The 25762-nt window shown below is 41.3% G+C and overlaps 1 protein-coding gene across 1 annotated transcript; it reads right to left on the bottom strand.

Annotated features, from left to right (window-relative positions):
- Positions 1-97: 97 nt before the first annotated feature.
- acin1b (apoptotic chromatin condensation inducer 1b) lies at positions 98-25261 on the bottom strand. Its single transcript, XM_032582111.1, has 17 exons — positions 25092-25261; positions 22843-22908; positions 22647-22758; positions 22482-22552; positions 19624-20949; positions 18901-18983; positions 12091-12211; positions 8187-8232; positions 6177-6322; positions 5660-5806; positions 5368-5539; positions 4646-4791; positions 3573-3680; positions 2435-2542; positions 1942-2308; positions 1388-1485; positions 98-1299 (listed from the first exon to the last, which is right to left on the bottom strand). The coding sequence occupies exons 1-17, from the start codon at positions 25224-25226 to the stop codon at positions 973-975; spliced, it is 3579 nt and encodes a 1192-aa protein (XP_032438002.1). The 5' UTR covers positions 25227-25261; the 3' UTR covers positions 98-972.
- Between the last annotated feature and the right edge of the window lie 501 nt (positions 25262-25762).

Genomic DNA, 25762 nt, shown 5'->3' with positions numbered 1-25762 from the left:
AGATAACTGAGTGAGAATATGCTATTGGAAGGAATAAATAGTCCCCCATTTAAAATGGCCGACACGTTTGCAATGATGCAACAAAACGAACATCAGATGGTGTGGTAAACCAATTTATTCATTTCTTAAATTCTTGGTACATTCAGCACTTGGAGGGGGAAAAAAAACCAAAAACCAAACTGGAACTAAAAAAATTTAAAATATTAAAACTGCAAATGTTACTCTATCAGAAGATGAACCTTTGTATTCTTGCTTTCCTAAGTATGAGGGGTGAGGCGGGTCGGCTTTACAGATCCGTTTCCTTCACGTCGGCTCGGTGTAACGTGTTTTCCTGTCTCGCTTGTTCCAGTGTTGAGAGCAGTTCTTTCTGTCTCACCTGCTCCAACTTGACAACCGTCTGAGAAAATAATTACCATTCAAAAATAAAATAACCTTCAACTTGACTAGGGGCCATTTGTAAATTTTGTGGTATTTACATAGATAGTTATATTTGACTTTTAGTGCTGATCAGTAAAACGACTGCTAGAAAACGTCGGGTCACGTTTGGGGATCTATTCTGGACTGGTTTTATTACAGGGCTCTGAGGAGGAAGGAACTGCGCGACCACAGAGCTAAAATAGTCACCCCAAAACCTCAGTGGGACAAAACGAAGCGGGAAGCATGAAAACAACCGCCCTCTGCTATACATCTCTTCAGTGACGGAGGATCGACAAAATGGAAAAAAAAGAACTGGTCGAAGGAAAACCGCTTTGAGGGACGAAGACAAACGGACACTTTCCTATAAATCAGAAATGGTTTTCTGTAATTGAACGATAAAGAGGAGGGGGCAACGACAGGAGTGTGTGGAAGATACCAGTGTCATGTTGAGCCTTCTAAAGTGTGGCGAGGCAGAGGACCACAGGACTTCTCGTCTCTGCTGCGTCCTCTGCCTCCCCTGCCCTCTCTTTATCGTTCCCCGCAGCGTCCAGCGCCTCAGCGGCGCCTGTCCCGGGGGTTGCTGCGGCTACGGGAACGCCGGGCGCTGGCGGGCCCCGGCGAGGGTCGCCTGGATCGGTGGTTGCTGTCCCTCCTCTTGTCCCCCTCTCTGTCTCGGCCCCGCTCCTTCTCGGCATCGCCTCCTCTCCCAGGCACCCCGCTGCTCGCTGCGGCCCCGCCGCCGCCTCCTCCGCCCTCCTTCTCCCGGCCCTTGAGCCTCTCTTTTTTCTCCTCGTCACGTTTTTTGTCCTCCTCCTCCAGCTCCTTGCGCTTTCGCTCGCGCTCCTTCTGCCGTTCCACGCGGTCTGAAACCCTCTGGTTCGCCTGAGTTTACACATCGGTTTGAGTCAGTCAGCCATGCAGCATAAAACAACAGAAGACAAAAACCGTGTTAAAGTAAAGTGAGACCGACCTGCTCCTCAGTGAGGGGGAGCCAGTATATACAGGGAGCTGCTTTGGTCTTGAGGAACAAGTCATCTAGCAGTTTAGCAGGAGGCTCATCTCCTTTTTCTGTCAGAGAGAAAACAGACATGGATCATCGTCCAGCAGACTGGCGACACATTTGCACTCACCATTAAGGATGTAAATAAGAGAGAAAGATAGCTGTATCCTTGCTAGCTAGCTAGGAAGGATATATTAGCAGATGGTTAATGGTAGCCTCAACTATATAAAATAAAGCTACATAGAATATGAGATTAAATACTGCTGCCACAACAAAATTTAAGACCTGTGATTAACTCTTTTTCCCTAATCAACGGAAGACATTTTAAGGCCTCAATTTTACATGCATGAATTTAAGATGTTTTAAGGCTGCTTGGACACCCTGTGTTTCCTCTTGGCTAACAATAAATGAGGAGGAATACTTTTGCGAAGCTTTGCATCTTTGTAAAACATTAGCAAATGAGCTGTCACACCCGTCTGTTTTTTTCACTTTATATTTCCATTTGATCCCCTGAAGTTCCTTACCCTTCTTGTCGGTCTTCTTTTCTTTACTCTTGGCTCGCTCCCTCCTCCTGCGCTCCCTCTCCCTGGATCGCGATCGCCGGCCCTCCTCTCCGGGTCTCGCAAATTCCCGCACCTTGTCCCGGTCCCATTCCCGCTCTCCTCGCGCCCGCTCCCGCCGCTCCATCTCCCTCTGTCGCTCTGCCAGCAGGTCCCGCACACCTCTGTCCCTGTCCCGCTCCCTGTCCCGCTCGCGGTCTCTGTCCCTGTCCTGGTCTTTGTCCCTGTCTCGCACAGGCATCAGAGGGGGCAGTCGGGGCTGAGGAGGGGCAGCCGGGGCAGCGTGATCCTGGTCTTTCTCCGGCTTCCGGATGCCTTTGTGATAATCCAGCTGTTGGGGCGATACGAAATGGACATGAACAACCTGAAGAACAAAAACAGTTCCAAACAAAACATCTAGACAAGAGAGACCCGGGGTCCAACAGAAACCAGAGGTAAACTGGTACTGGTTCATCACCTCATCTTGCTCACAGAAGTCCACACCCAGCACCTTGGGGTTGCTAGGCGGCCATTTGACTCCATGAAGAGCCGTCCTGGTGGCGACTGCTTCCTCTGTCGTCGTGTACTGCCAGAACACAACAGGACAAAAGCGATGAGCGCTGAAGCAATTCATCAAATTGATCGTGATTAATCAATTATCTAAACGATCGTCAACTAATTTAGAAATCAATTAAAAAACTTTAGGAGACTAAATTAAAAATTTGTAGAATGTGCCAATTTTTTAATCTGATTAATCCGTCAGAATAACTGATGAGAGTAATCATTAGCTGCTGTCCTGAAAGCATTACTTTGAAAGTGTAACCGCATCTCAAAAAACATAAATCAACATCAAAAGATGAAAGAGACGCCCGTGTGAAAATGCTGGTTATATTAGAGGTAAATGTAGGAAAGTAAAGTAAAAGCTTCAATTGAGACATTAGCCTTATTAGTAGTAACAACATAATTAACATAATTATCAAAGAGTAACAGAGATGCCCCTCCCCCACTTGTTGATGTCCTGACATATTTTGAAGGAAGCCCGATCCATCATCTTTAACACCATTTAAAAACAAAACCATCAAAGTCCAGATAACCATGACCCGTCTGGTGTCCAGTCAGCCTAAAGGCGAAAACATCACAACCTCTATTCGCTGAGCTGCTCACCTTTTTAGACTAAATTAGTCCAAAAGGTGCTTAATGTAAATCTAGCTGCTATTTATTAAATGGTAAATAAAAATAAACATCTTTTCTGAACATGTCCCATTATTTCACCCGACATCAACAACTTTCTGTTTCAGTTTACTTTTATTTTGTGGCATCTTTTGCATTTTTACTCAAAGTTCTCATACAGTGAAAATCTTACATCAGCCCATGCCTGTGAATTAATTTTCTTTAAAAAAAACAAAAATATGGATAAGAGACGCAGCAAGTGTCGGTCAAAAACCTACATCTGCTGCTTCAGCACGTCAATTTTTTAAGTTGAACTAATAAAACCATAAAATTATCATAATTTTATAACAGTCTAGTTTAGGCAATCAGGTTTGATTAATAAAAATGTCGGTGTTCGGTGTAGTGAATCTACTCCCAGTGCCCAGCGCTGAGCAGCTTGTCCTTACCGTGACGTAGCAGTGAGACTTGATCTTGTCGATCCAGAAGCCTTCCTCCACCACGCTCCCCGTTCGGTTCAGCAGCTCTTTGAGTTGGAGCAGAGTGAACGGTCGGACCTACGATGAAAAGCCGGGTCAGAACGAGAGTCGTTCTCTCACAAAACGGTGGAACGTGTACAGGAGAAAGTAGTTGTTTATTTCTAATGAGCCGATAGGTGTGCTGGCCAATTCAAAAACAAAATGGTGGACGTCAAATCTCAGACAGGTAAATGATCCCTGCTCCAACACAACAGAGTCAAAGAACTGAAATCATGTAATTTGTGATGTATACAACCTACTGCAGATGCTTCATTTCATTTTTGGAGGCATTACATTTTCATCTTTTGTCTTTGAAAAGAAGCATACAAACTGAAATCTACAGAGCTTTGCAAGAATTAACATACAAAACTGTCAACTGGAGTTTTATCATCTCAGCACCTCTGCTTTATTTCTCCCCTTGTTCTCTCATGTGTTCCTGTTGCTCAGCAGGATATGTATTCAGTTTTAGTGCCACCCTCTGGTGAAAAGTCACCATTAGTGCCAAGAACAAAATAAAGATATACTCTTTAATTCCCATTTAGTATCTCGAGGGTAAATAATAATAAACAGAGCAGCCAGTCTATCTGCACTGAAATTAGCCAGCCTAATCTACAGAGTTTTACCGTTGTGTGCCCTTAAGTCGTGCAGCTATGACACAAAGCTGAAAAAATGTAATGACTAAATGTGTAATGTCTCGTCTTGTCATCGTCTGGTTAGACATGCCCTGCTGGAGATTCCACCTGACTGCAGCTGGAACACCTGGGTAATTGTTCCTGACTGTAATTACGGCTCTAGCCGATGATGCGGTGCCAACACTGGCAGCAGCCTCATTCACCTCATTCATGAAAAATGTGGGGGAGGGTTTCTCTGAAGCAAGCTGAGCAAATTTAAAAGTATTTGGGGGAGGAAAAAAAAAAAAAAAAGGCAACAAATTTTTACTGTAGCTTCTTTTCTGCGTTATAAAGAAATCTTTTTGTAGTTTATCTCCAGAGTAAGTGACTCACCAGGTTTATAACATGGATGATGTTAGAAACTTTCCCCCGAGGCGGCGACGGCTGCCTGGTGGCGCGCACGGGGTCGTCGATGGTGACGGAAACGCCAGACTTCTGCTGACTGATGGAGCGTCGCACCAGACTGTCGCTGGGAGACACTGGAGGAGAGATGGAGAAGTAAAACCGTCAGGTAGGCAGAAGGAGGTGGATTAGAGCTGCACAGGAACGGTCTATTCACTGAATCTTTTCTCAAGGTGGAGGCATTTAATTCTTCGACGTGGTCAGAGCATCTCTCATGGTGGTTATGGAAAACTGCAGCAGAGATCCTTCATTTCTTCCCATGTGAAAATCCCAGAGTTTTCCAGAATCACATTTCAACAGCTCCCAGTCATTGTTTCAACCACGTTTTGTAAATACAAAAATTTTAAAAAGGAATTTGTGGCAGATTATTCTGCAATAATGGCGCTTCAAATCTAAAACCCACAAAAACCAGAGTGCATAGATGGAAAGATGAACAAATGAATGGATGTACAAATAAACAAATAAATGTTAAAAAGATGGAAGTACAGATGAATAATTAATCTGAAAGAACCATATTGCTACTGAAACAAAAACCTAAACTAGAAGAAGAATAAAAGTACATTTTAAATCAAATCAGAATTTAAAAAAAACTATGAAATGTAAAAATATTTAATTGTCCAACGGGTAAAAAACTAAAAGTGGTCCAACTTCACCTTTCTTTGGCTCTCCTTCTAGTTTGACAGACATCTGTGGTTCGGACGTTTCATCAGAGAGACTGCTCTTCTTTGTGTCTCTAGAAGTCTTGTGTTGTTTTTCGTCCTCTGATTTCTCCATTTCTTCTTCTACGTTAGTCTGGCCGTTTTCCTGGCTTTCACTGGGAACAACCTGAGAGGGAGTAAAGGAGTCATCAGACTGGAATCGAGACAGAAAGACCTTTTGAGGAAAAAAAACAAAAAACAATAAAACAAAAAAACGGCAGCATCAAGATGCCCTCCCCCGCCTGACCTGCGTGACGGTGCGTCGAATCTTGAGACCTTTGTCTGGGTCGCTCCGACCGGCGTCGGAGTTCTCCTCGTCTCCGGACATCTGCAGCTCCTCGGGGTGAAGGTCCATCACTGCTTCCTGGTTCACCTTGATGTCTGGAATCAAAGACTGGAGGAGCGAATCGGACGACAGGGGAGGGTGGAGGGAAAAGAGAAGAGATATTGAAAAAAGTTCAATATTTCCTACAACAATTTCAAATTTGTTTCTATACAATCTAATAACTAACATAAAGTAAAAAGCAAATAAGCTAACAAGTTTGCATAAAGATATTCTGTGTATGGATTTTTTTTTCATGAACACAAAGTTAAAGCTGGTTAAATATGAAGCCAGAAAAATTTTAACACAAAAGAAAAATTCATTTCCAGCACGTGTGACAGCTTACTGTGTTTCAAATGCTCTACTCACTAAACAGAGTTTCACATATTTTAGCTAATTTTCCACTCTGCTGTGAGCTTGTCTCCCTGTGAGCTGTCCGTACCTTCAGGGAGTCTGTGGTAATGCTGATCGATGGCTTCTTAACCGTGACTGCTGTGCTGGAGCCCCACCGCCTCTTCCTCCCTGCTGCACTTCCTGTTTCGGACTCTCCCGCCCCTCCATCTGTGCTGGCCGGAGACACCTTGCTGCCTGCAGGTGATAGAAAGATGCACTTTATCGCCGTGAAACATCTGTGGCTCACTCTACAGGGGATGGAAACCAACAGACACGTTACTGCAGGCCCACAGCCTGAAAGGACAAAGGGATTCCTTTTGACCCAAATAGTTCAGGTAAGATTAGCAGCAACTTGTGAAAAATGAGTATGAATAATTAGGAAAAGTTATTTTATTAACTGTATACCAGTCCCTTAAAACTTTATATTTATTGTAGAAATACTGGCTGTACTTCCAATATGGACCCATATAGAAAAATGTGCGATGCCACATAAATGCAAAGTATCCAAATAGAATGTATCAAAAGTTGAAATGTATTAGCCAGTATTGAAATTAATCTCAGCATTGGACTATCTGAAGAGTTTGTGAATGCCAGTTTAAAATCCATAGTTGGATGAAGAAGTTCAATTAAAGCTGGAAAAACAACTTTTATAAAAAAACCATAATATGCACAACATCACTGTCTTCTGGGCACTTTCTGACATTGCTTCATTCAGAAATCTGTCTGAAAGTAACAAATAGTTGCCATTTGTTAAAGGCCTCGTTGAAAAACTAAGGAACGTACATCAGCAAACTCCTTTCAGAGTCAGTTTTCTCCATCCTCCCCTTTGCCTCTGCTGATTCTCAGGAGAGCGAGCAGCATAGTTCGGACCGTTAAATTCTCCTACGCTACAATTTATAAATAATATCCTGTAAACAGGCATTCGGCATGTTACTTTAGGTGTAAAGCAGCAGCGTTTTATACTTTCTCTGGTTGATTTGGATCAAATTTGTAAATAAAAACAGACATTCGTAAAAGAAAAAAGATTTTTTTAAAACTTGTAAAGCAGACACCATGCCGTTTCAGAAAACTCATTGGCCATTTACCATTTCTAAAAGAATACAGCTTTGCTACAATGGTTTTTTTTTTTTAAGTGGCATACTTCAAAGATTTTCATTGGCTCCTTTTTGTCAGTTGCTTTAAATACAATTTGGGTCATTTCCACAGGGGTATTTTCTCCTGTAGAAGAAATAAACCGTACCTTTCTACTAACTAAAGATCTCATTTGAGTGTGTATGGGACTTGTAAGTGTTTTGTTTTGACTGAATGTCTCATTGGTTCAAACTGAGTGAATTAACACATAAAAAAATACCTGAATGCCAAAGTTTACAATTTTACGTCAATCAGACTGTGTTAACTTTGGACTGTGTTAATCTCAAGGGAGATTGAGAAATCTTTCATAATTATGAAAATTACTTGTTTTAGACACTGTTCATCAGAACTAATGTATTTCTGGACTATACGTCTCTCCAGAGAATAGGTCGCATCAGTCAAATATTGCGTCACAAAGAGGAAAAAACGAAACAGAAAAGCCTTTATGAACTACACATCGCAGGGAGGTCAGACTTAGAAATAAAGTGCCACTTATAGTCCGGAAAATACGGTGACTAAAACAGAAAGGCTGGTACCAACTCAAAAACTAAACCCTGAAGTTTTAAACGTGACACTACAATGTTTTAATTGGCTGCTGTTCCCCAGAGCGCGCCTCTAGGTCCTGACCAAAGCAGTTCTTTCCTCCGTTTCAGCAGAAAAACTGATGTTTTTCAGGAACAGAGCTGTGGCTTCGACAATAGAAACATGAAGAACTCGTTTTGAACATCATCCAAATTGATTCATTAAACTACATTTGAAGTTTCCACAAATGTTGCAACCCAAACTAGTGGACAACAAGCTACAGAATCAGCCTTCCTACAAAGAACACCACTGCAAAAAAAAAGTGACAACAAATATCTCACTTGGCATTTCTTTTCACTGTAACCGGTGCTGTGGGAGATGATAAAGGTGCAACAGCAATACTTACTGGACAGGGAGATCTTGCGAGCAGCAAAAGCCTTAGGAGTGGTGCTCTGGAAAGACAGGGAGACAGAAAGAGCATACAGAGACCCCAGGGGTGTGGGGCGAGATGAGAACCCAGAGTCCAGACCCAAACGGGTAACAACACAGAGGAGGTGAAAAGGAAAAGTGGAGGAGGGGTGGGGAAAGGTGAGTTAGAGTAACTGAGACCTGCAGACTTTAACTGTGCCACTTTAAGGGCTCGCTGATCCACACTGACAGATCAGTCATCCACCTATTGCTGCAATGTGTATGTGGAAGACTGATGCTAATAAAGAAATTGCAAAAGTTTGCATTTCAAAATGTGTTATAAATAAAGTATCTGGTCATTTTTTAAATATAAATTTACAAGAAATGCAGTAAAAGTTGCTGTAAATCCATTTCTATGTTCAGAATTTAACAGTGATGGTGTAACTAAATAAGTGTTGAACAAAAGGTATTTATATTTTTAAACATTATTAATGCAGATAAACCCCCCTCTTAATAACAAAGCACCGCTTTAGCTTCACAGTCGGTGTGTTTAAAAATGAGAACTCCCAAATTTAGAACAACTTTTCAATAAACTGGCGGTTCTCAAAGTGCTAACTGCATTACACCAAAACGCAGATCTTACAGGAAAAATTTAAGATCAAGAAGAAAGTGACTCTATCACTTGTAGACATTTTTAAATAAGAGGAATACTGACAAGTCATTTCCTGGTACCATTTAAGACCTGATTCCTTACTGGCTTGACTATGGGCCCAACCGCACCACAGTGTGCACTGTGTCTAGGAAACAAGGATCCAATCAGAGTAGGCAGAGCAGTGAGTGCAGGGCTCGCTTTCAGTGTGCAGATTAACCAGCAGGCGGGAACTGATCACTGGATCGGACTTGGACGGGGCGGGGGAAGACTTTCTCTGGGTTTACTGCTGCTCACAGTCACGTTTCAGTCTTTTAGGAACCTCAGGTTTCATAGTGCTGCCTGGTAGATGGTGATGGAGGCAGGGCGGGGGTGGAGTTAATGTCTCTGAGGTGTGATGTACCTCTGATGGATGGGGAGGGGGGGGAAACAGTCAAGAGTCTTCGAAATTGTCCCAAAGAGGTTTGAGATGAAGCAGCAGCAAAATGATGGTGTTTTTATTTGTCAACTGAGTCGTTCCAGTTGTTTCTCCCAGATTAAACAGAAGCTTAAATGTTGATTTTTCACAGCAGGCTACTGTCTTTCAGTGTCTGATAGGTGAAATAATGCAGTCTTTAGAAAACAACAATCCAGGCAAGTAGTAAAAAAACCCAAAACAAAACATGTCGTAGTCCCAGTGCTGAATGCAGACCACATGTAGAGGATCAGGACACTTTGTTGGAGTAACAATAGCTGGACAAAAACTGTTGCAATTCAGTGGCAGAGCATCACAAACTCCATGCTGGATTTACTTGCGGTGTGGATCTGGTTTAAAGAGGCATAACTTGCTCAGTTCTGCAGGTGAACTCTGACGGAGCCGATTCTCTGTGCGTCCACAGGAAATCAAAGTGCCGGGTGAGACGCACGGTGTGTCCTTTCAGAGTCAAAAGTCTTTTGCACTTTTTTTCCCACGCAGTCGAAAGATGGATAACAGTTTCTGTTGCAGTGATGTGTCCAGGCATCGACATGTTTTCAAAGTGGGAGCCTCGCAATTGTAAAATCCACAAGACAATATCCATTAAAAAAAAAAACATTAATAAATAGAAAATCCAACCCTTTGTGGCTGGAAGTATTTTTCAGCAGCAGTTCTTCTTGGACGTGTTTGAATGTTTCTACCCAGAAATAATCCTCTGGGTGAATCATGACGTACTGCATCAGTTCTCAGTCCAAAGTCAATTCTCCACCACACAAGTAGAGGGCAGTGTGGGACCATAAGAGTCAAATCCGAGCTGGAGCTGAAACTTTCTTTCCTCTGCCTCAGGATGACACCTTGAGTCTTTGATTCTCCTCAAGATGGTGTTAGGGAATCAACCCCACATGGTGCAGTACAGTCCAGCTTTAGTCAGCTCAGCAGGATTCCAACCCCTGCAGCCACGTTGCTATGACAACTGCAGTAACCATGGCTGCTGCTGCTCGGCACAGCTCTGATGCGAGCTCCGGTTCCTGCTGGCTCAGCTCGCCACTGAAGGGCCAAGCCGGCGGGTTTTGCTCAGTGCCGCGGGGTTGCAGACTCTGGGCCTAACTCAGGTACCATCGACGTACTTTGGCATAGCGGGGCGGGAGTTGTAGAAGGAGTAGGAGGAGTGGAAGAGGTGCTGTTGGTGGTGCTGGTGGTAGTAGTACTCAGCAGGTACCAATAGGGACAATGGAAGAGGCATGGGCACCTTCATAACAAAGCAATCAATGGGGTTTTAAAACAGCAATCACACCATCAATATATAGTGAGAGAGAGAAAGACAGAGAGAAAAAGAAAAGCAATCATGATGGGACACAGAGGCAAATAATGGATAGAGAGGAGGAGAGAGAGTAAGCAGGAAGAGCGTACAAAAGTGAGAGAGGAAACGAGTGGGAATCCAAACAAAGTGAGAGCAGCATGAAAGAAACAGGAGAAGCAAGCTCTGGTCATGCATCTCGATGCGCACGCACTGTTAACGGCCTTCACCATGCAGAGCCACAGGGCGAACACAGCTAAGACAGGTAGAGCCAAAATGAGACACACACTGAAAACGGCCACATAAAAACAAACCGATCATCTGATTGTGTTCAACTGGCTCAGGTCTAGCAGTGAAAAATGCTCTAGGATAATCTTATTTCTGATGTAAAAAAGCTAAATCCATTTGCAAGGGCACGTCCTGATTGAAGCGGGACGATAAAGTAGCTCTGCACAAGTTTGACCTGCATGAGTTAGCAAATGCATCTAGACTGAATGAACAGAGGTGAGACTGCTAAGTAGAGATGCACCAATCAGGCTTTTCCTATCTGTTTCTTTGATGTCTGATCTGCCGTTATCCTTCATTTCATAAAAGGTAAGAAAGAAAATGCGTGAATAAAACAGATGATTATCCAATTTCAAGATTATGCTTATTTATTCATAAAAGCATATGTTCATAACACAACAGAACATGTGAGTTTTACAGAACATGCTGTTAGTCGATTGCAAAAACCAACAGAAAAAATAAAAAAGCTGCCGATTACAAATCAGAGTGTATCGAGGTAAAAATGATGTATTCTGATATCTGATTGGTGCATCCCCATTTAAAACAAGTTATACAACAAAACTTTCACTACATCTATAATTATGTTATTACTGTCATTCATTTAAACAGCTGCCAGTAGGAGGTCAGAAATAATCAGCCACATTGTTAAATTGCTAAGCAATAGTTGCCATCTCTGAGAGCTTTTAAAAATCACACATTGTCCTCTTTACTAACTCACGAGTGAGTAGGAGTGATATAATAAGCATGCACTCTCTTCAGAAAATGGAAGCCCGAGTTAAAACACGAGAAACATCTCTCCTCTCTCATTCAAGCAGCATCGGCACTTAACCTACCGCTGCATGGCCCAGACAGTCAACAGACGTGTGCGAGACCATCCACATGACTAAGCTTGCTTTGAAATGGAAGTTGAGTTAAAAGCAGATGGAAGGAATGAGTTAATTCCCAAGTAACTCCAAAACCCAAGTCCAACTCAGCCCGTTGCTTTAGATTTTATCCAATTCAATAATGTGATAAGGGTTGCAACTACTTTTACGGTGAAAGGTAGCAAGAGTAAAAAGTTCTATATGTGCCCAAATAATTTATGTTTAGGGCTATGTTGGTTTTGAGTGACCCTCCCCGAGCGCTGCTAACGAAGCATGCTTTCACGTGAGTGAGGATGCAGGTTAGTGGGAGACAGAGCCAAGACCCAAACGCCCACACCCTCCCAGTGACCTTACCTCCTCCATGCGGCTCTCGCTGCTCTCTGGCTCAGCCCCAGAAGCTGGCTGCTGGGCCATGGAGCTCTCAGAGTCCGGTTCTGCTTCCGTAACAGCGGCTGTGCTCGGTTCAGACACCTCCCTGCGAGAAGAGAGGTTAAAGTCACTGGTTATTAGCACAATCCCACTGAAATTCTTACACCGAGAGAGGTTAGCAGCTCCTTGCACGTTTAGTTCGATGTGGACCAGAACAATGATCCATGTTTTCTTAAAAGGACAATGTTCATTTTTTCTCAGAGACCTTTAGTACTTAGTAATGGATTTTAGGAATCAGTTTACAATCAAAGTTGTTTGGTATTCAATCAATAGCAACATACTAAGAATAATACACATTTACAAATTGCAAATGAGGCTAGCAGGTTTGTTAAAGAGGGTTTGTTATTAGGGATGTCTTAATCAGGGGTCGCATTAACTTGACACATTTTTTTTATTTTTACTTTTAAATGGTGACGTAAAAATCTGACAGGTTTTAACGTTACTCACAGAGAATATCGCAGTTTTGAAATGTTACACGATTTCAAAACTTCACTACTGCAGAGAAAAAGTTAAATGGGTTCAGCTCGATGATGACAAGGTGTGGACTACCTAATCAGTTTGTTGAATGCTAAACAGAATGAAAGTGAAGTGCATTTAAATGTCATTATTATCATTTTAAAAAATTGATGAGTGAAAATAGACAATGAAAAAATGATGAGCATTGAAAAAGTCTATCCCAATGTCTAGTTCCACTCTAATTCCACATAAAATTGAAGTCATCTTTTTGAAATAATAGGTATCATGACTGTTTCTTTCCTAAAAGTCATATCTGAACACAATTAACTGGAACCTGACTGAAATATGCCATGAGATGAGTCATTAAGTCATTTCACAACAGAAAGTATACCTGCTAAGTTTAGCTTTGAAGTTCAGAAGGCCGTTCTGCATTTAACAAAAAGAAAGAAAAAAAACCTGCAGGTGCAATACATGAACTAAAGCAACTCAAGTGTCAGAACATTATAGCTGCTTTTTAGCCAAGTCAAGCCCCTGTTGGAGCATCATATCACAGCTGATGTTCAAATGTTCCAAAAAATTCTTGATCCAGACAACCTCAACTTTCAGCCAAAACCAAGACTCCATTTTAATCTTTTTTTTTATGTGGTGGTCAGTAAATCCCAGTTTTATTGCTTTTACTGGAAAACATTTAAATGGTTTGGTCATTAACACTCCATTTTGTAGAGTCAATATTTAATCTGTTTAATGATCGTCATTTGCTCCCTGGCTAAAAAAATAAATAAATAAATAAAAAATCTGTTCTTTAAATATCTTCCCAACTTCAACAACTCTTTACTATAAAAGTAAACCTGGAGGTTAATAATTGCAGAATTACCCATTAAATCACTTATTGAAGAACACAAATCTAAACTAAAGGTGACCAATATGGCCGCTGCCCTCTGTTTTACGAGGAGCCATGTGAGGGTCTGTGCAGCAGGACACAAAATGAGTCCGGTCAAGACAAGAGGAGAAACAGGAAGAGTCAGAAGAAGGGTGCCGGAGGCTGATGATCTGGGTCACTGGTGCTATAAATACCTCACCAGCTAACTGACACCCAGGGTCACAAACTAACTCATACTTCCAGACGTAAACTCAGGGATGAATCTGTGGGTGGCCTTCATCTGATCCATCTGGGGGTCACTCAGCTGTACAGCCATTGTGCTTACAATGAGTCCGACCTCACACGGCTCTGTTCGTCTAATGGTGCCACTTTCAAAGTTTTTATGCTTTTCTAAAAATGAAACAAAAACAGAATTTTATTTTTAGCTAACCATCAACCCACTCTGGCAGCATCATCGCAGGCTTCTGCCTTCATGGTTTGACAGAAGCGGCATCCTGTAGGTGGGAGAACCGCATCCTCCAGCACCCTTCGTTCTGATCTGTTTGCTCCACCGCCAGAAGATCCCTGAATCTGTACGCCGGAGTTTGCATATAACGGAAACTATGAAATGCAACAGAACGTGTTTCAGAAATGCAAAGCATGTGCAACAGAATAATTGGGAATGATTTGTCTTTAGTTTGCTGAAATGCTCATCCTCTTATTCTGTTCCAAAATGAGGCTAAATGAACCACAAGACAACAATACAAATGTACCAATAATATTGATCAAATCTGAAGATGTTTTACTAAACTACGAACTGATTAGTCTGCACAGCAGAAAGAAGAAAACACATTGTAATTGAATAAAAAAAGACAACGAGCTGGAACTACAGCCCACTTGCTGGGTATCCTTTTTGTTGCCACAAATAATAATGCGACATTTGATCTGAATGAAGTGCGCTAGCTCTACCAAGAAGAGATTAACACTTGTAACAGATTTCCCTTCAACAACTGATGTCTGATCCAAAGCTTTTGATGCTGTGCTTCTTGTCGTGGATCTAAAAAAAAACAAAGACACAGATGCATCTCTTTAAAAGACTGAAAATAACACAAATACAATGTTGTGTTGAATCGACTGGTCAAGCCCCCATCCTGGACTTCGATAAGGTTGGGAGCTTTGTGGAAATGTTAAGAGTTAAACTAAGTATTTAGATTCTCTAAGGTTACACACACCATACAAAGATGGCACTTTGCTGTTGCTAATGCTAACTGCACCAACAGCTAATACAACACACCAAAAACAGCTTACAAACTCTGTAATGACATTACAGAGTAATGTAATGTAATTACTGGCTGCACCAGTTTTTTCTTACTGGTGCAGCCCTGTTTTCACAACAGCGCTCACACACTGAGACTTTGTATCTATCTCCAATAAATAATTAATAACCAATCACTGCAGAAAGGTTAAGAAAAAAAAAGTAACATTTCAGTCTGTTAAGTGTAATCAATTAAAATCAGCATTGTAGGGTCAAAGCTTTCTAAAAGTAACATACTATAAATAATGCACACAATAATTACTTAAGTTTTACATAGCATGCTTTAACAATTAACATTAACATTCATTAACATTAAGTTCTTTGAATGTAATATGCAACATCCCTGCTGGCACCGTTTCAAAGTATCTTTCAGGGGAGGGCCTGGAAAGTAGTAATAAGCTCCAGCTCCAGTAGAGCCTGTTCACCCTCCAACTCTAAAGATTAAGTCACAGGCTAGGTTTCAGCAAAAGGACACCCTTTTCTTTACTCTCAGGGACACCGAACACAATTTCTCCTCACTTTCCTCTGGATTGAATGTCAAATTCTCAAAGCGTAGGCCAGAGGCACACCTGCGCAGGTGTAACTAAAGATTCCAACCTTTACGATCAGGAGAGTGCAAGAGGGTAAAATTGTTACATGTAGGGGGGGAGTGTGTGTGTGTGTGTGTTGCTTCAACTGCCTTAAAGCAATAAAAGGTCTCAGCAGAGAGGTGAATAATCAATTCACTTGCTGCTCTTTTAAAATAGGCTGCTATCCGTCTGACGAGGCAGGAATGAGGAAGCTGAATGAAGTCCAACTGTCACCTGAAGAGCTGTTTCATAAGCTGTAAAATGTGAAAGTACTTTCAAATGGTCAAGCTATTCAAGAACAAAACAACCACCCTGCTAGTTAACGACTTACAGCAGCTTAACAAAATTATTCAGATCTAATACAAATGAGCAGATCGGCCCAACACATTTGTTACCTATTAAATGAGAGGTAAAGTGGAATCCCACAGGAGATCATGAATGCTGGTGCCAGCTGGAGAATTATCTCACACCATAAGGGACCACTGTACAGCTAGCAGATGTCTGCTTTAATGATCTCCCTTGACAACGCAAAGATCATTACCAGCTATAGCCACACAAATTCCAGAAATAAATATGATGTTCATTAAAGGTCTTTGTGCAAGAACATTATGGACCTGAAGAACTAGAAATGCGTTGATGTGGAATAGCAGGGAGAGAAATCAGTGTTTTTTTCCCCCTCTCCACATGGTATCTGAGGCCATTAGTTATTCATTAGTTTCCTTCAATGTTCAGTTATTTAAGGCATTGATCAAAAGAAAAGGGGACCCTCACCCTCCTCCCCCAACAAAATCTTCAATGCTCCTTCACCCAACAAAAGGCTTTCACCAACGCCCCCACCCCCGGTCTTCCTCACATGGGCGAACATGCAACACGCTAACCAGGCCAATGTGAATGGATGACATGATATTTCATAGCCAGGCATTAGCTGCCGGCTAAATCAGCAGCATGCGGCGAGAGGAAAAAAAAAAAAAAAAAACGACAGACGTTTCTCCTTTCCGATTTCCACATTATCGATGGAAAAGTACAAGCTGCAACCTGAAGCCTTCCGTCGCCTTTTGGCTCACCCTTACCCGTTTTTGTTGCCTTCGGACAGCATTATGACCGGCCGCGAAAGGAAAAACTCCCGTGGGGTAAAATCGACACTGCGGCGCTAGTGGCTGTTTCGCTCAGGTGAGGGCCGGAGTCGGAGGAATAAAACGCAGAATCTGACGCGAGCGTTTCTGCTTCTCAAAAGCCGAACACTGCGTCTGTATCAGGGATGCGGTGCATGCACGATGGCCATGTTGGCTAAGGACGAGCAAGCCTTACAGAATGCGGGACCGAGTTCCGGTCTGGGAGTTCCAAAATAAAAGCTTAGCATGACGCTTTAACGTGGCGCACGTCTTTAACATACGAGTAATACGAGCTGAAAACTATTAGGTAGGACCATAATTATTGTTCCAAGGAGAAAACAAGGGCACCGTTTTGACGGAGGTGTTATCATGATGCTGAACAGCCCAGACATGGGTTTGTTTTATAATACAGCATCGTTATTTTTAAGTAATTAAATATTAAAATGATTTATCATGCACCAGTTATCTTCCCAGGCTTAGTTTTTGGATATATGACTTAAGCAAAAATCTCAACAATCTTTTCAGATGTGTTTTTTTATTGTTAGTAGGAGGTATGAAATGGACTAAAAAAAAACAACATAGTTTTGGATTGATGAAATATGTTATGTGAAATTTTGTAAGTATTTGTCTGAATCAGTTTCTGGTCATGCTGTCTGACAACAACTGGAAGAAAAAGAGACAATATTCTGTCTTATAAGTATGATTCTCTTCTTATCTGTGTTAATTCTCCTGTCCTTTATTCAGTTTTTAAAAAAGCACAAAGTAACAGTTCCTTTAGTTCCTTTCAAAGAAAATAAATAGAAGTCAAGAGATTTTCAACGCCACCAGGCATTCAAGGATAAGTAAGGCTCTAAATATATTTCATCACTTATTAAAGCTGCTCCATCAGCTTAACATCTACCCGTTCAGATTGCACACTCCTTTGTTTTAAACCACCAATTTTGTCCTTAGATTTTTTTTTTAAAATTATCGTTAAGCTTTATTTTAATGCTAAAGGCTTGTTCGTTTTTACAATTGCTATTTTATAAATCAATTATTTCATTTATTAATTCATTTCTTGTTTGTTCTGCCACCTAAATCTGACCAGTGATACTCAGTCACAAAACACATGACTGCAAATCGACCGAAGCCTCGTTCTTCTCCCAGATCCAGTCTCAGGTTTTTGCTGGCCTAATGACACCTACTGTTCGCTATGTCTTCACAAAACCAATAACATAAAGACCATGCAGCAATGTAAAAAACACTTGTTGGGAATTGATTTCAACTTAATATTTCCCAGCAGCTTAAATCAGAAGAAACAGCTCAATAAAAACGGATGCTTTTAATGCGCCATGCTGTGCTGCTTTTACACGACCTTTGATTTCTTGATACTTTATATCCAAGGACATTCTTGTAATCTTTGAAAGTGTCTTTGATCTAAATGCGTGCAGTTTGTTTCAAAGTGAAAGGCTGTTTTTAACAAACCAATTATGTTGTGTGTAGAGACATACTTATAAGATGGCTCTTCCTGTAAGCTTAGGAGCCATTTTATGTGAAGGGTCCAGAAATTCAGAATTAAAGAAGCTTGTCAAGCAGGACGTCTTAACCCCTCCTCCCCCCCAAAAAAAGAGATAGGGTTAGGGTTTGGTATGTGCCAAATATGCTTACAAAAACTTTCCAAGTTCAGAACTGTCTAAAAATCTTATGACCTCAATCTCTAATAATCTCATGACTCAGAAGGCTGCTTCTTCATTCATAATCTTGAAAACAATGTGCACTTCAGGACACTTCATGTTTGAGCTTTTGTTTGCTTTGACATCAGCTAATATATGGATATTACTTGTATCAAACATTATCAGGAACTTCTCTCTTTTCCTGCATTTTAAATAAGCTTAAAAAGTCAGCAGATACACAAACCCTGATTCAAAAATTCGATAGCATTCAGAGGTTTTGCTTGGTCTGTTAAATTAATGTCTGCACTTATTTAATCACAGAGGTACTGGCATATTAATAAACCATATTCGTAAGGTTTGAGAATTTTACAGTAATATCTATGAAATCGTGTATTACATCATATCTAACAGCACAATAAACAACAAAGTGATAATCCAATAATGTCCAAAACCTCACCTGCAGACAGCCACATTTTACCTTGTGATATCTGCTATTTTCATTGTTTGTTATGAAACAGACCAAAGACTGGATGTACAGTATGTCCATTATACAACCCATGGACTTTGTATTGTCAACATGTTTAGTTTTTAGTTTAGTTTAGTTTATTTCAGACAAACCTTCCACCGACAGTGTAGAAAAAATATCTAAATCTCTTAACTTGAAAGCGATTGATTTACTCTTCAAAGACTGGCTTGAAATAAATCTGTTGACTGAATATAGATATAATTATATTTAGATAATCTTAATATGTTAATTAAAATGATCACTTACCTTTTTGAAAGGTTAGGTTTCTCTGAGTCTTTTCTGAATTCGGTCTTTTTATGAACCTCAGGCTCTTGCTCTTGGTCTGCTTTCTGTGAGATGAATGAAAGAAGGACAAATGAAAGGCAAATGCAAACAAAACAGTGCACATCAAGAATAAATAAAAGTTTATTTTGCTCCATAAGATTTAAACTAAAAAAATGTTCAGATTGGTGCACATACAGCAACTGTGATTTTGATAAAAAAAAACTAGTAAAACATAGCATCTCAGTAGAGGCTCCAGTCATATCAGTGCCAGCTGTGGCATCTGCAAAATCATTTGTTTTGTGATATCAGGGCTGCATTTCACTGAGATTTATCCCACTTACATCTTTTCTAATTTTCGAGACAAAATTGTCCAGCAACACACAATGTTTCCAAGAAGGAAACGGTCTTTTTACGGTTTTTGCTGAGGTATAGATGCTGCATCAGCCAAGCCTTTCAAGATTAAACATAAAGGCATATGATACATTAACAGTAAGCAGAATAGGTAAACGAATTATAAAGTGTCAGTATTTTTCTCTATAAATAAATATATTTCTAATGGGCTATTTCTGAGTAAAACATTTATTTCCCCTCACTTAGTGTATTTAACCCTTAGTATCGGGATCAAAACCCTTAAGAGATTATTCTGTACGTTCTCATTCTCTGAGTCCTTGAGAATGAAAACACTGAAACCAATTAAGCACCAACCTTCAGCTGACTGGCAGGTTGAATTTTATCCCTGGAGGAGGAAGACGAGGAGGATGACGATGATGAGCGTGAGGAGGACTCTGATTTGGAGTCGGAATCAGAGGAGGAACCTGAATCTTTTTCCTCAGCTGCTGCTCTCCGGTCGTTCTTCACTTTTTTCTCTTCTTCCTCCTCTTTCAGGCTCGTCTCTCGTCTCTTCTCCTCCTCCCTGCGTTTCTTTTCGTTTTCCTCTTCCTGGTGTCTTTTCTCCTTTTCCTGTTCCTCTTTCAGCCGCTGCTTCTTCTCCTCTTCCAGCCGTTTTCTCTCCTTCTCCCTCTCCTCCTCCAAGCGTTTCTTCTCCCTTTCTCGTTCCTGTGCTTTAAGACTCTCCTTCTCCTTCTTCAGCTGTTTCTCATCCTCCATCTCTCTGGTTTCCTGTTGCATTTTGGTTTCCACTGATTGAAGGGGGGATTCGCTGGAACACGTGGCAGTCGAGTGTGCCGTTTCTCCGGAGAACCCGGGGGATGAGGTTGCTTCCTCTGACTCCATCCTGTGCATGAGCAGTGACAGCGGGCCGGAGTGACGCTTCGCCGGCGGTTCGGGGCTGCTGGAGCCGGAGCTGGAGTCGGAGTCCTGCCTCTGCATGGCGGGAGGTGGGAAGGACCCCATTCCTGGGTCACGTACACCGTCTCGTTCCTGATCGTCGGGGGGGCTTTGCTTTGGAGTGTCGGGCAGGGGGAACAGGTTCGGAGGTGGAGATGGAGGAGGTGTGGGGTGGCGTAGCTGCATGGGAGTGTCGTGGACCTGTGGAGGTGGGATGTGCTGAGGAGGCTGGAGCTTGCGTTTGGATCTCGCCGCAGCTGATGACGACATACTGGCAGCCACCTGCTGCTTCGAGGGAACCGCCGCCTTTCTCTTCCGAGCCCCTCCAGAACTGGGCCCCCAGTCCTCGTCGTCGTCGCTGTCATCGTCGTCGTCTTCGTCGCTGTCGTTCTGGACGTGGTTGTCAGCCGAACCACGGGCGGATCGGCTGAGATTGAGTGCAGGCTGGGCCGTTCTGGGAGAGCTTAGGGAGGTAGCGGCCTTCTCCTGGCCGGGGGGCGCCGTGGCAGGGTGTCCCTGGCTGTCCGGTTGTCCCAGGACACGCAGCGAGAAGGAGGCAACGGCTCGAGGAGGGGAGGCGGCCGCTGGCTCCTTGTGTCCCTGCTGGAAGGAGGACCGCTGCGTCCTGGCTCTTGGAGCTTCGGTGGACTCTCGGTGGTGGGACGCAGCGGCAGGTCGGTGACCAATCACCAAATTTTCTCCTCCGGCCTCAGGAGCCGAGGGCTGGTCCAGGGTGCCTGGATGCTATTGGACAAAGAAGATGAATATTTTCTTTTTATCTTTGAAGGTTTTTATAAAAATATACTTTTTGCATGTAATCAATATCCGCATCTGTTCTGATCCGATCAAAAACCATATTTCTAATATGAAGCAGAGAGAAACATTTGTTGCTTTAAACAACTCCAAACTACTTTGTCTGCTGCTGTATCTTGCAGATCTTGAACTTTTTCACATTTTGTCGCATTAGATCCACAAACATCCATCTCTTGCATTCAGATTTTATGTGCCAGACCAACAGAAGGTAGATGTCCTCTCAGCTGCTTCTCTGGTTAATGCTCTCCTCGACTTGCTTGTCCATTTCAGTGGCCGGTCATGTCCTGTTAAGTCAGCATTCCATTTTATAATAATGAAATCAACAGAGGTCAAAGTTTGGGATGTTGTTTTATTGCTTCTCTCTACTTTTACTATCTACACATCTTTCTCCCTGAACTGTCTGCTGCGTTCTTTGGTCTTCATGATGCTGTTTGTTCTCCAATAAACATCTAAGGCTTTCACTGAACAGCTGGACTTATACTGAGATTAACTTGATAGTTAGCTAACTTTTTAAGGCAACTAGTTGACCTGCACATTACTTGATGTGTCAGAGTAAAGTAAATCCAAAGCATGTCATGAAAAAAACGCAATCCCTGTATTATTTTCCGTTTTACTTCAGACCAAGACATTACTTTGTCTTGGTCTTTCATATGAAATCTCAGTGAGATTGACTTGAGTTAGTGTTTGTAGGCTGACAAATTTTAAAAATATTCAAGGGAAATACAGTCATATGTAATAAATTAGAAAAAACATAGTTTTTAGTTAGAAGCTGTATCAAATTTGTTGCAATACAGACTGCTACTGGAGATCTTTCTTGCCCACAGCCATCACCAGCCACAATAACTCCTTAATTAAATGAGTTACAACATTTAATTTCCCTTTGGAACCTAAAAAGTATTTCTGAATTCAATTTGAATTTAATTTTGTTTAATTAATCTATGCAATATGTTTCACTTAATGAATTACGTTGATGGAGTAAAAGAACATTATAAAAGCACCGTAAATGTATAATTTATCCAAGTTAAACGATATACAGTACAGACCAAAAGTTTGGACACACCTTCTAAATTCAATGGGTTTTCTTTATTTTCATGACTATTTATAAGGCAAGAAATCCCACTTATTAACCTGGCAGGGCACACCTATGAAGTGAAAACCATTTCAGGTGACTACCTCTTGAAGCTCATCAAGAAAATGCAGAGTGTGTGCAAAGCAGTAATCACAGCAAAAGGTTGCTACTTTGAAGAAACTAGAATATAAGGGGTATTTTCAGTTGTTTTACACTTTTTTGTTTAGTGCATATTTCCACATGTGTTATTCATAGTTTTGATGCCTTCAGTGTGAATCTACAATGTCAATAGTCATAAAATAAAGGAAACTCATTGAATTAAAAGGTGTGTCCAAACTTTTGGTCTGTACTGTACATCCCTTGTTTTTCTCATTTCTTTATTCAGGTTACTGACCTTCCTGACAAAGGAAGGGCTGTCATTGTCTTCCGAGTGGTCTTCATCCTCTTCTGGTCCGGTTGCGCTTTCTGTGGGACGGGACACAAGGCAGGGTTTATAGAAATTAGCCGTTGGTACCAGACGGCTGTTTGGTTATCTTGAATATCTACAGAAGTGTTGTACCGTCAGCCTCCTCTTCCTTTTTAGCCTCTCTCGCAAGTCTCTGACGTAGGAGCTCTTGCTGCTGGGCCAGGTACTGTTTAATGAAACTGTTCTGACACATCTCTTCTCCTATCTACAACACAGAACAACAGGTCAAATGGCAAGATCTGGACATGGAATGTTGTCAAACTAAAACCGCTCGAAAATAATCTCCGACCTGAGAGTTAGGCTGCAGCCCACTGTGAGAAGACGATGACCTCTGGAGGTTTTCCAGCATCAGAGCCTACAGGGAGGAAATGCATCGATATTTAAGAGGTCAAATGAAGCAAACGATGATGTGTATTATTTGTTATTAATCTTAATTTTGCCCTAATGCAACAGTGTACTGTATGTGCTTTGTCCTCAAAATACTAACAATTTTAGATTGCATTCCCTTAATAATTATTGCCTTTAAGGATCACACCCAATCTCACTATTAAAAATGTTAACTTCAAAGGAAATATAGAATTTTTAAAGGAAGTGCAGTAATCCATTTGAAAAACACTTTTATTACTAAATAAAAGCTAAATCTTGCTGTCAGATTCCAACTTCATGTTAACACTAACTCAAACAGCCTACACTCCGCCCTGAATGATGCATGCAGGAAAAGCAAACATGTTTTGGCTGCATGTAAGTCACAGGAATGGTTGTCTATAAAATTACATAGACTCAGGACTTCTCTGAGTGTTCATTGTAAGCCTACCGAGCAGCACTTTTTAACAGTTTATAGATATTCACACCACAAACAATATTTACATGTCTAATGTTGTTACTGCATATCAAGACTTAGACAAGCACAATTAGAAATGCTTGTGCCACAAATATACCAATGACATATTATTCAGTAAATTTACATATTCCAACTAATCCCATTCATATTCAGAGATATGCAGGTTTCAGAAAATTCAATTTCAGATTGTTATTTAAAATTCGAATCAAAAATGCAAGATCTCCATAAACCACAGAAATGAAATAAAAATGTCAACTTTTTTGTATGTTGCGCAAAATAAAGTAGGAAAAACCCAACTGGAAAGACTTAGGTATGACATGGGCGTATTTATTCTGAAAAAGCAGCATTCGACACATTTGTGTGCAAAGTTGTAAAAAAAATCAGCAGTTTGTATCAAACACCTCAAAACACCAAAATACTCAAACTTATTTATGAGTTTGAAAGTTATTTACTTATAGAATTTCTTGTTCACGGATGCAATAAGCCTTTGTTACATTTCCTAAGGATATTTCACTCGTTACACAATTTTCAACAAAAAGCACTCGTGCAGTTATTTAGCCAAGATACCAGTTTATTCTGGGAAAAGCAATTTATCCGAATTTATCCAGCTATACACAAACTTTCTGTAGGAAGACCTGAATTCACAGTGCACTGAGAGAGATTTGGACTGCTTATTCTATACACAGTCAGGTTAGGGGCCAAAAAAGTTCTGCGTCATTCTTTCATTGATGATAATAATAAGAGTCAATATTTTTCATGTTTCAACATTTTATTTAAAAGTGTTGAATTGCACAAATTCCCACAAATGCCTATGTATTCATTTTTTCTTTTGCTACATTTACCTTTTACAAGACAGTTTTAAATGTGCCAGACACATGTTTTACATCTTATAAAATATTAATAAAGAGTTTTTAAGATATTGTGTTTCCTACGTATTGAGTTCCATATATTTCTGCATGGCATATGCTGTTTGTGCTGAGGTGGTACAAATACTACAAAGTTGGTGCAAAGTCACCCATAAATGTGTTTTATAAATAAACACTAAGGCCTCGGAAAAAAAAAAACATTTTATGAATAAGACAAAAGTGCATAAATTTGGCTACTTTTTGACGAGGATGCATCTTTTGACAGATAGGACCATATGAACTGAATCTTTAGCATTTATTCAAACTACGTTTCCGGTTGCTAATTGGCTAAAAGTCCGGTTCAACAACATAGTCCTGTTATGCATAGGAGACATTCCTGGAAAGAAAAAGTGCATACCGTAGTAATTGTTGACGTATGTAAACTGTTTACATCGCAACGCGCGCTCCCGTAAGCCCCCCCACACACACAGACATGCAATGCGCGCGGACGGGGGCTGTCATGTACTGTACACTCTGTGCGGCTGTTGGCTACTCTCAGCTTAGGCCTCGACTTGACAGGTGCACAGTTCAACAATGTGCAACACGGTGCTCGGCGAACTGCTGGAAACCCAGTCCGAAGCTGTTCGGTAGGTTTTTTAGTCCTACTGTCACTTAGGGCCGTTACAACGTACAGTTGTTGACGTGTAATATCGTGTGCGTGGTGATTTAGGCATTCCCGCTTCTACACACTGTTACGGCCTCTAACGTTTACCCCCCCGATGCCGTTGCTCGCCTTCTTACCGAACTTAGCCGGACTCGACACAGACACCCAAAGCAGGGGCAAAAACTTACCCCTTTAAGTCTCTTTATGAGTGTGTTTTTCTGCCCGCTTTTCGGTAGGTTCCTTTGCTCCAGAGCAGCTTTCAAATCAGCAACTCGGAGCGACTGTAAAGGTTTTCCATCAAGCGTAATATCTTCGTCCGCCATTTTGCTCCCTCCGCTCGTCTGAACTCCGACGAACGTCGCTACGGCTGCTGCTCGGGCGTCACACTTCGGCAGCTTCCGGAGTCGTTCGGCTTGTCCTGAACGCTACAAGAATAAAGTGGCAGGGCTCAGCAGTCCCGAGCCGTGGGATTTGTCAAGGTTTATTCAGAAAAGGTGACTTTATTAGGATTTATACTGCTTTACGGAAATAACCAATAAATAACACCCTTATTAACAGAATTTGAATCAAAAGTAAAATACACATTTAAATATAAATTCTTCTCAGAAAAACACGTTTGTTTTGTTTCAAAACTCTTTCTGTATTCTGAACAGAAATACAAAAGACATACAGCAAATGTAGTGTTCGAAAAAGATGGTTTCTTATCAATGGAAAAACCTGTAGGAAAAAAAATTGCCATACCTGTATTATGTAAAATATTGAATAAAAAAAAAGACATTGTAACATTGCAATCCACTGCTCAAGTATTCCAGATGAAGGATTTGCATATATAAAAATGAAGCAAATCAAAGTCATACAA

Source organism: Xiphophorus hellerii, chromosome 14 (genome assembly GCF_003331165.1).
Source record: "Xiphophorus hellerii strain 12219 chromosome 14, Xiphophorus_hellerii-4.1, whole genome shotgun sequence".
NCBI lineage: Eukaryota > Metazoa > Chordata > Actinopteri > Cyprinodontiformes > Poeciliidae > Xiphophorus > Xiphophorus hellerii.
This window is presented reverse-complemented; position numbering and strand designations above follow the sequence as displayed.

What these genes read in the sequence shown, in the direction of transcription:
- acin1b (XM_032582111.1), bottom strand. Translation starts at nt 25,226, where the DNA reads ATGGCGGACGAAGATATTACGCTTGATGGAAAACCTTTACAGTCGCTC. An exon ending in TCGCAAGATCTCCCTGTCCA is followed by an intron (nt 6,323 to 8,186) that starts GTAAGTATTGCT and finishes TATCACCTGCAG; the next exon opens with GCAGCAAGGTGTCTCCGGCC. An exon ending in AGTCTCACTGCTACGTCACG is followed by an intron (nt 2,543 to 3,572) that starts GTAAGGACAAGC and finishes GTGTTCTGGCAG; the next exon opens with TACACGACGACAGAGGAAGC.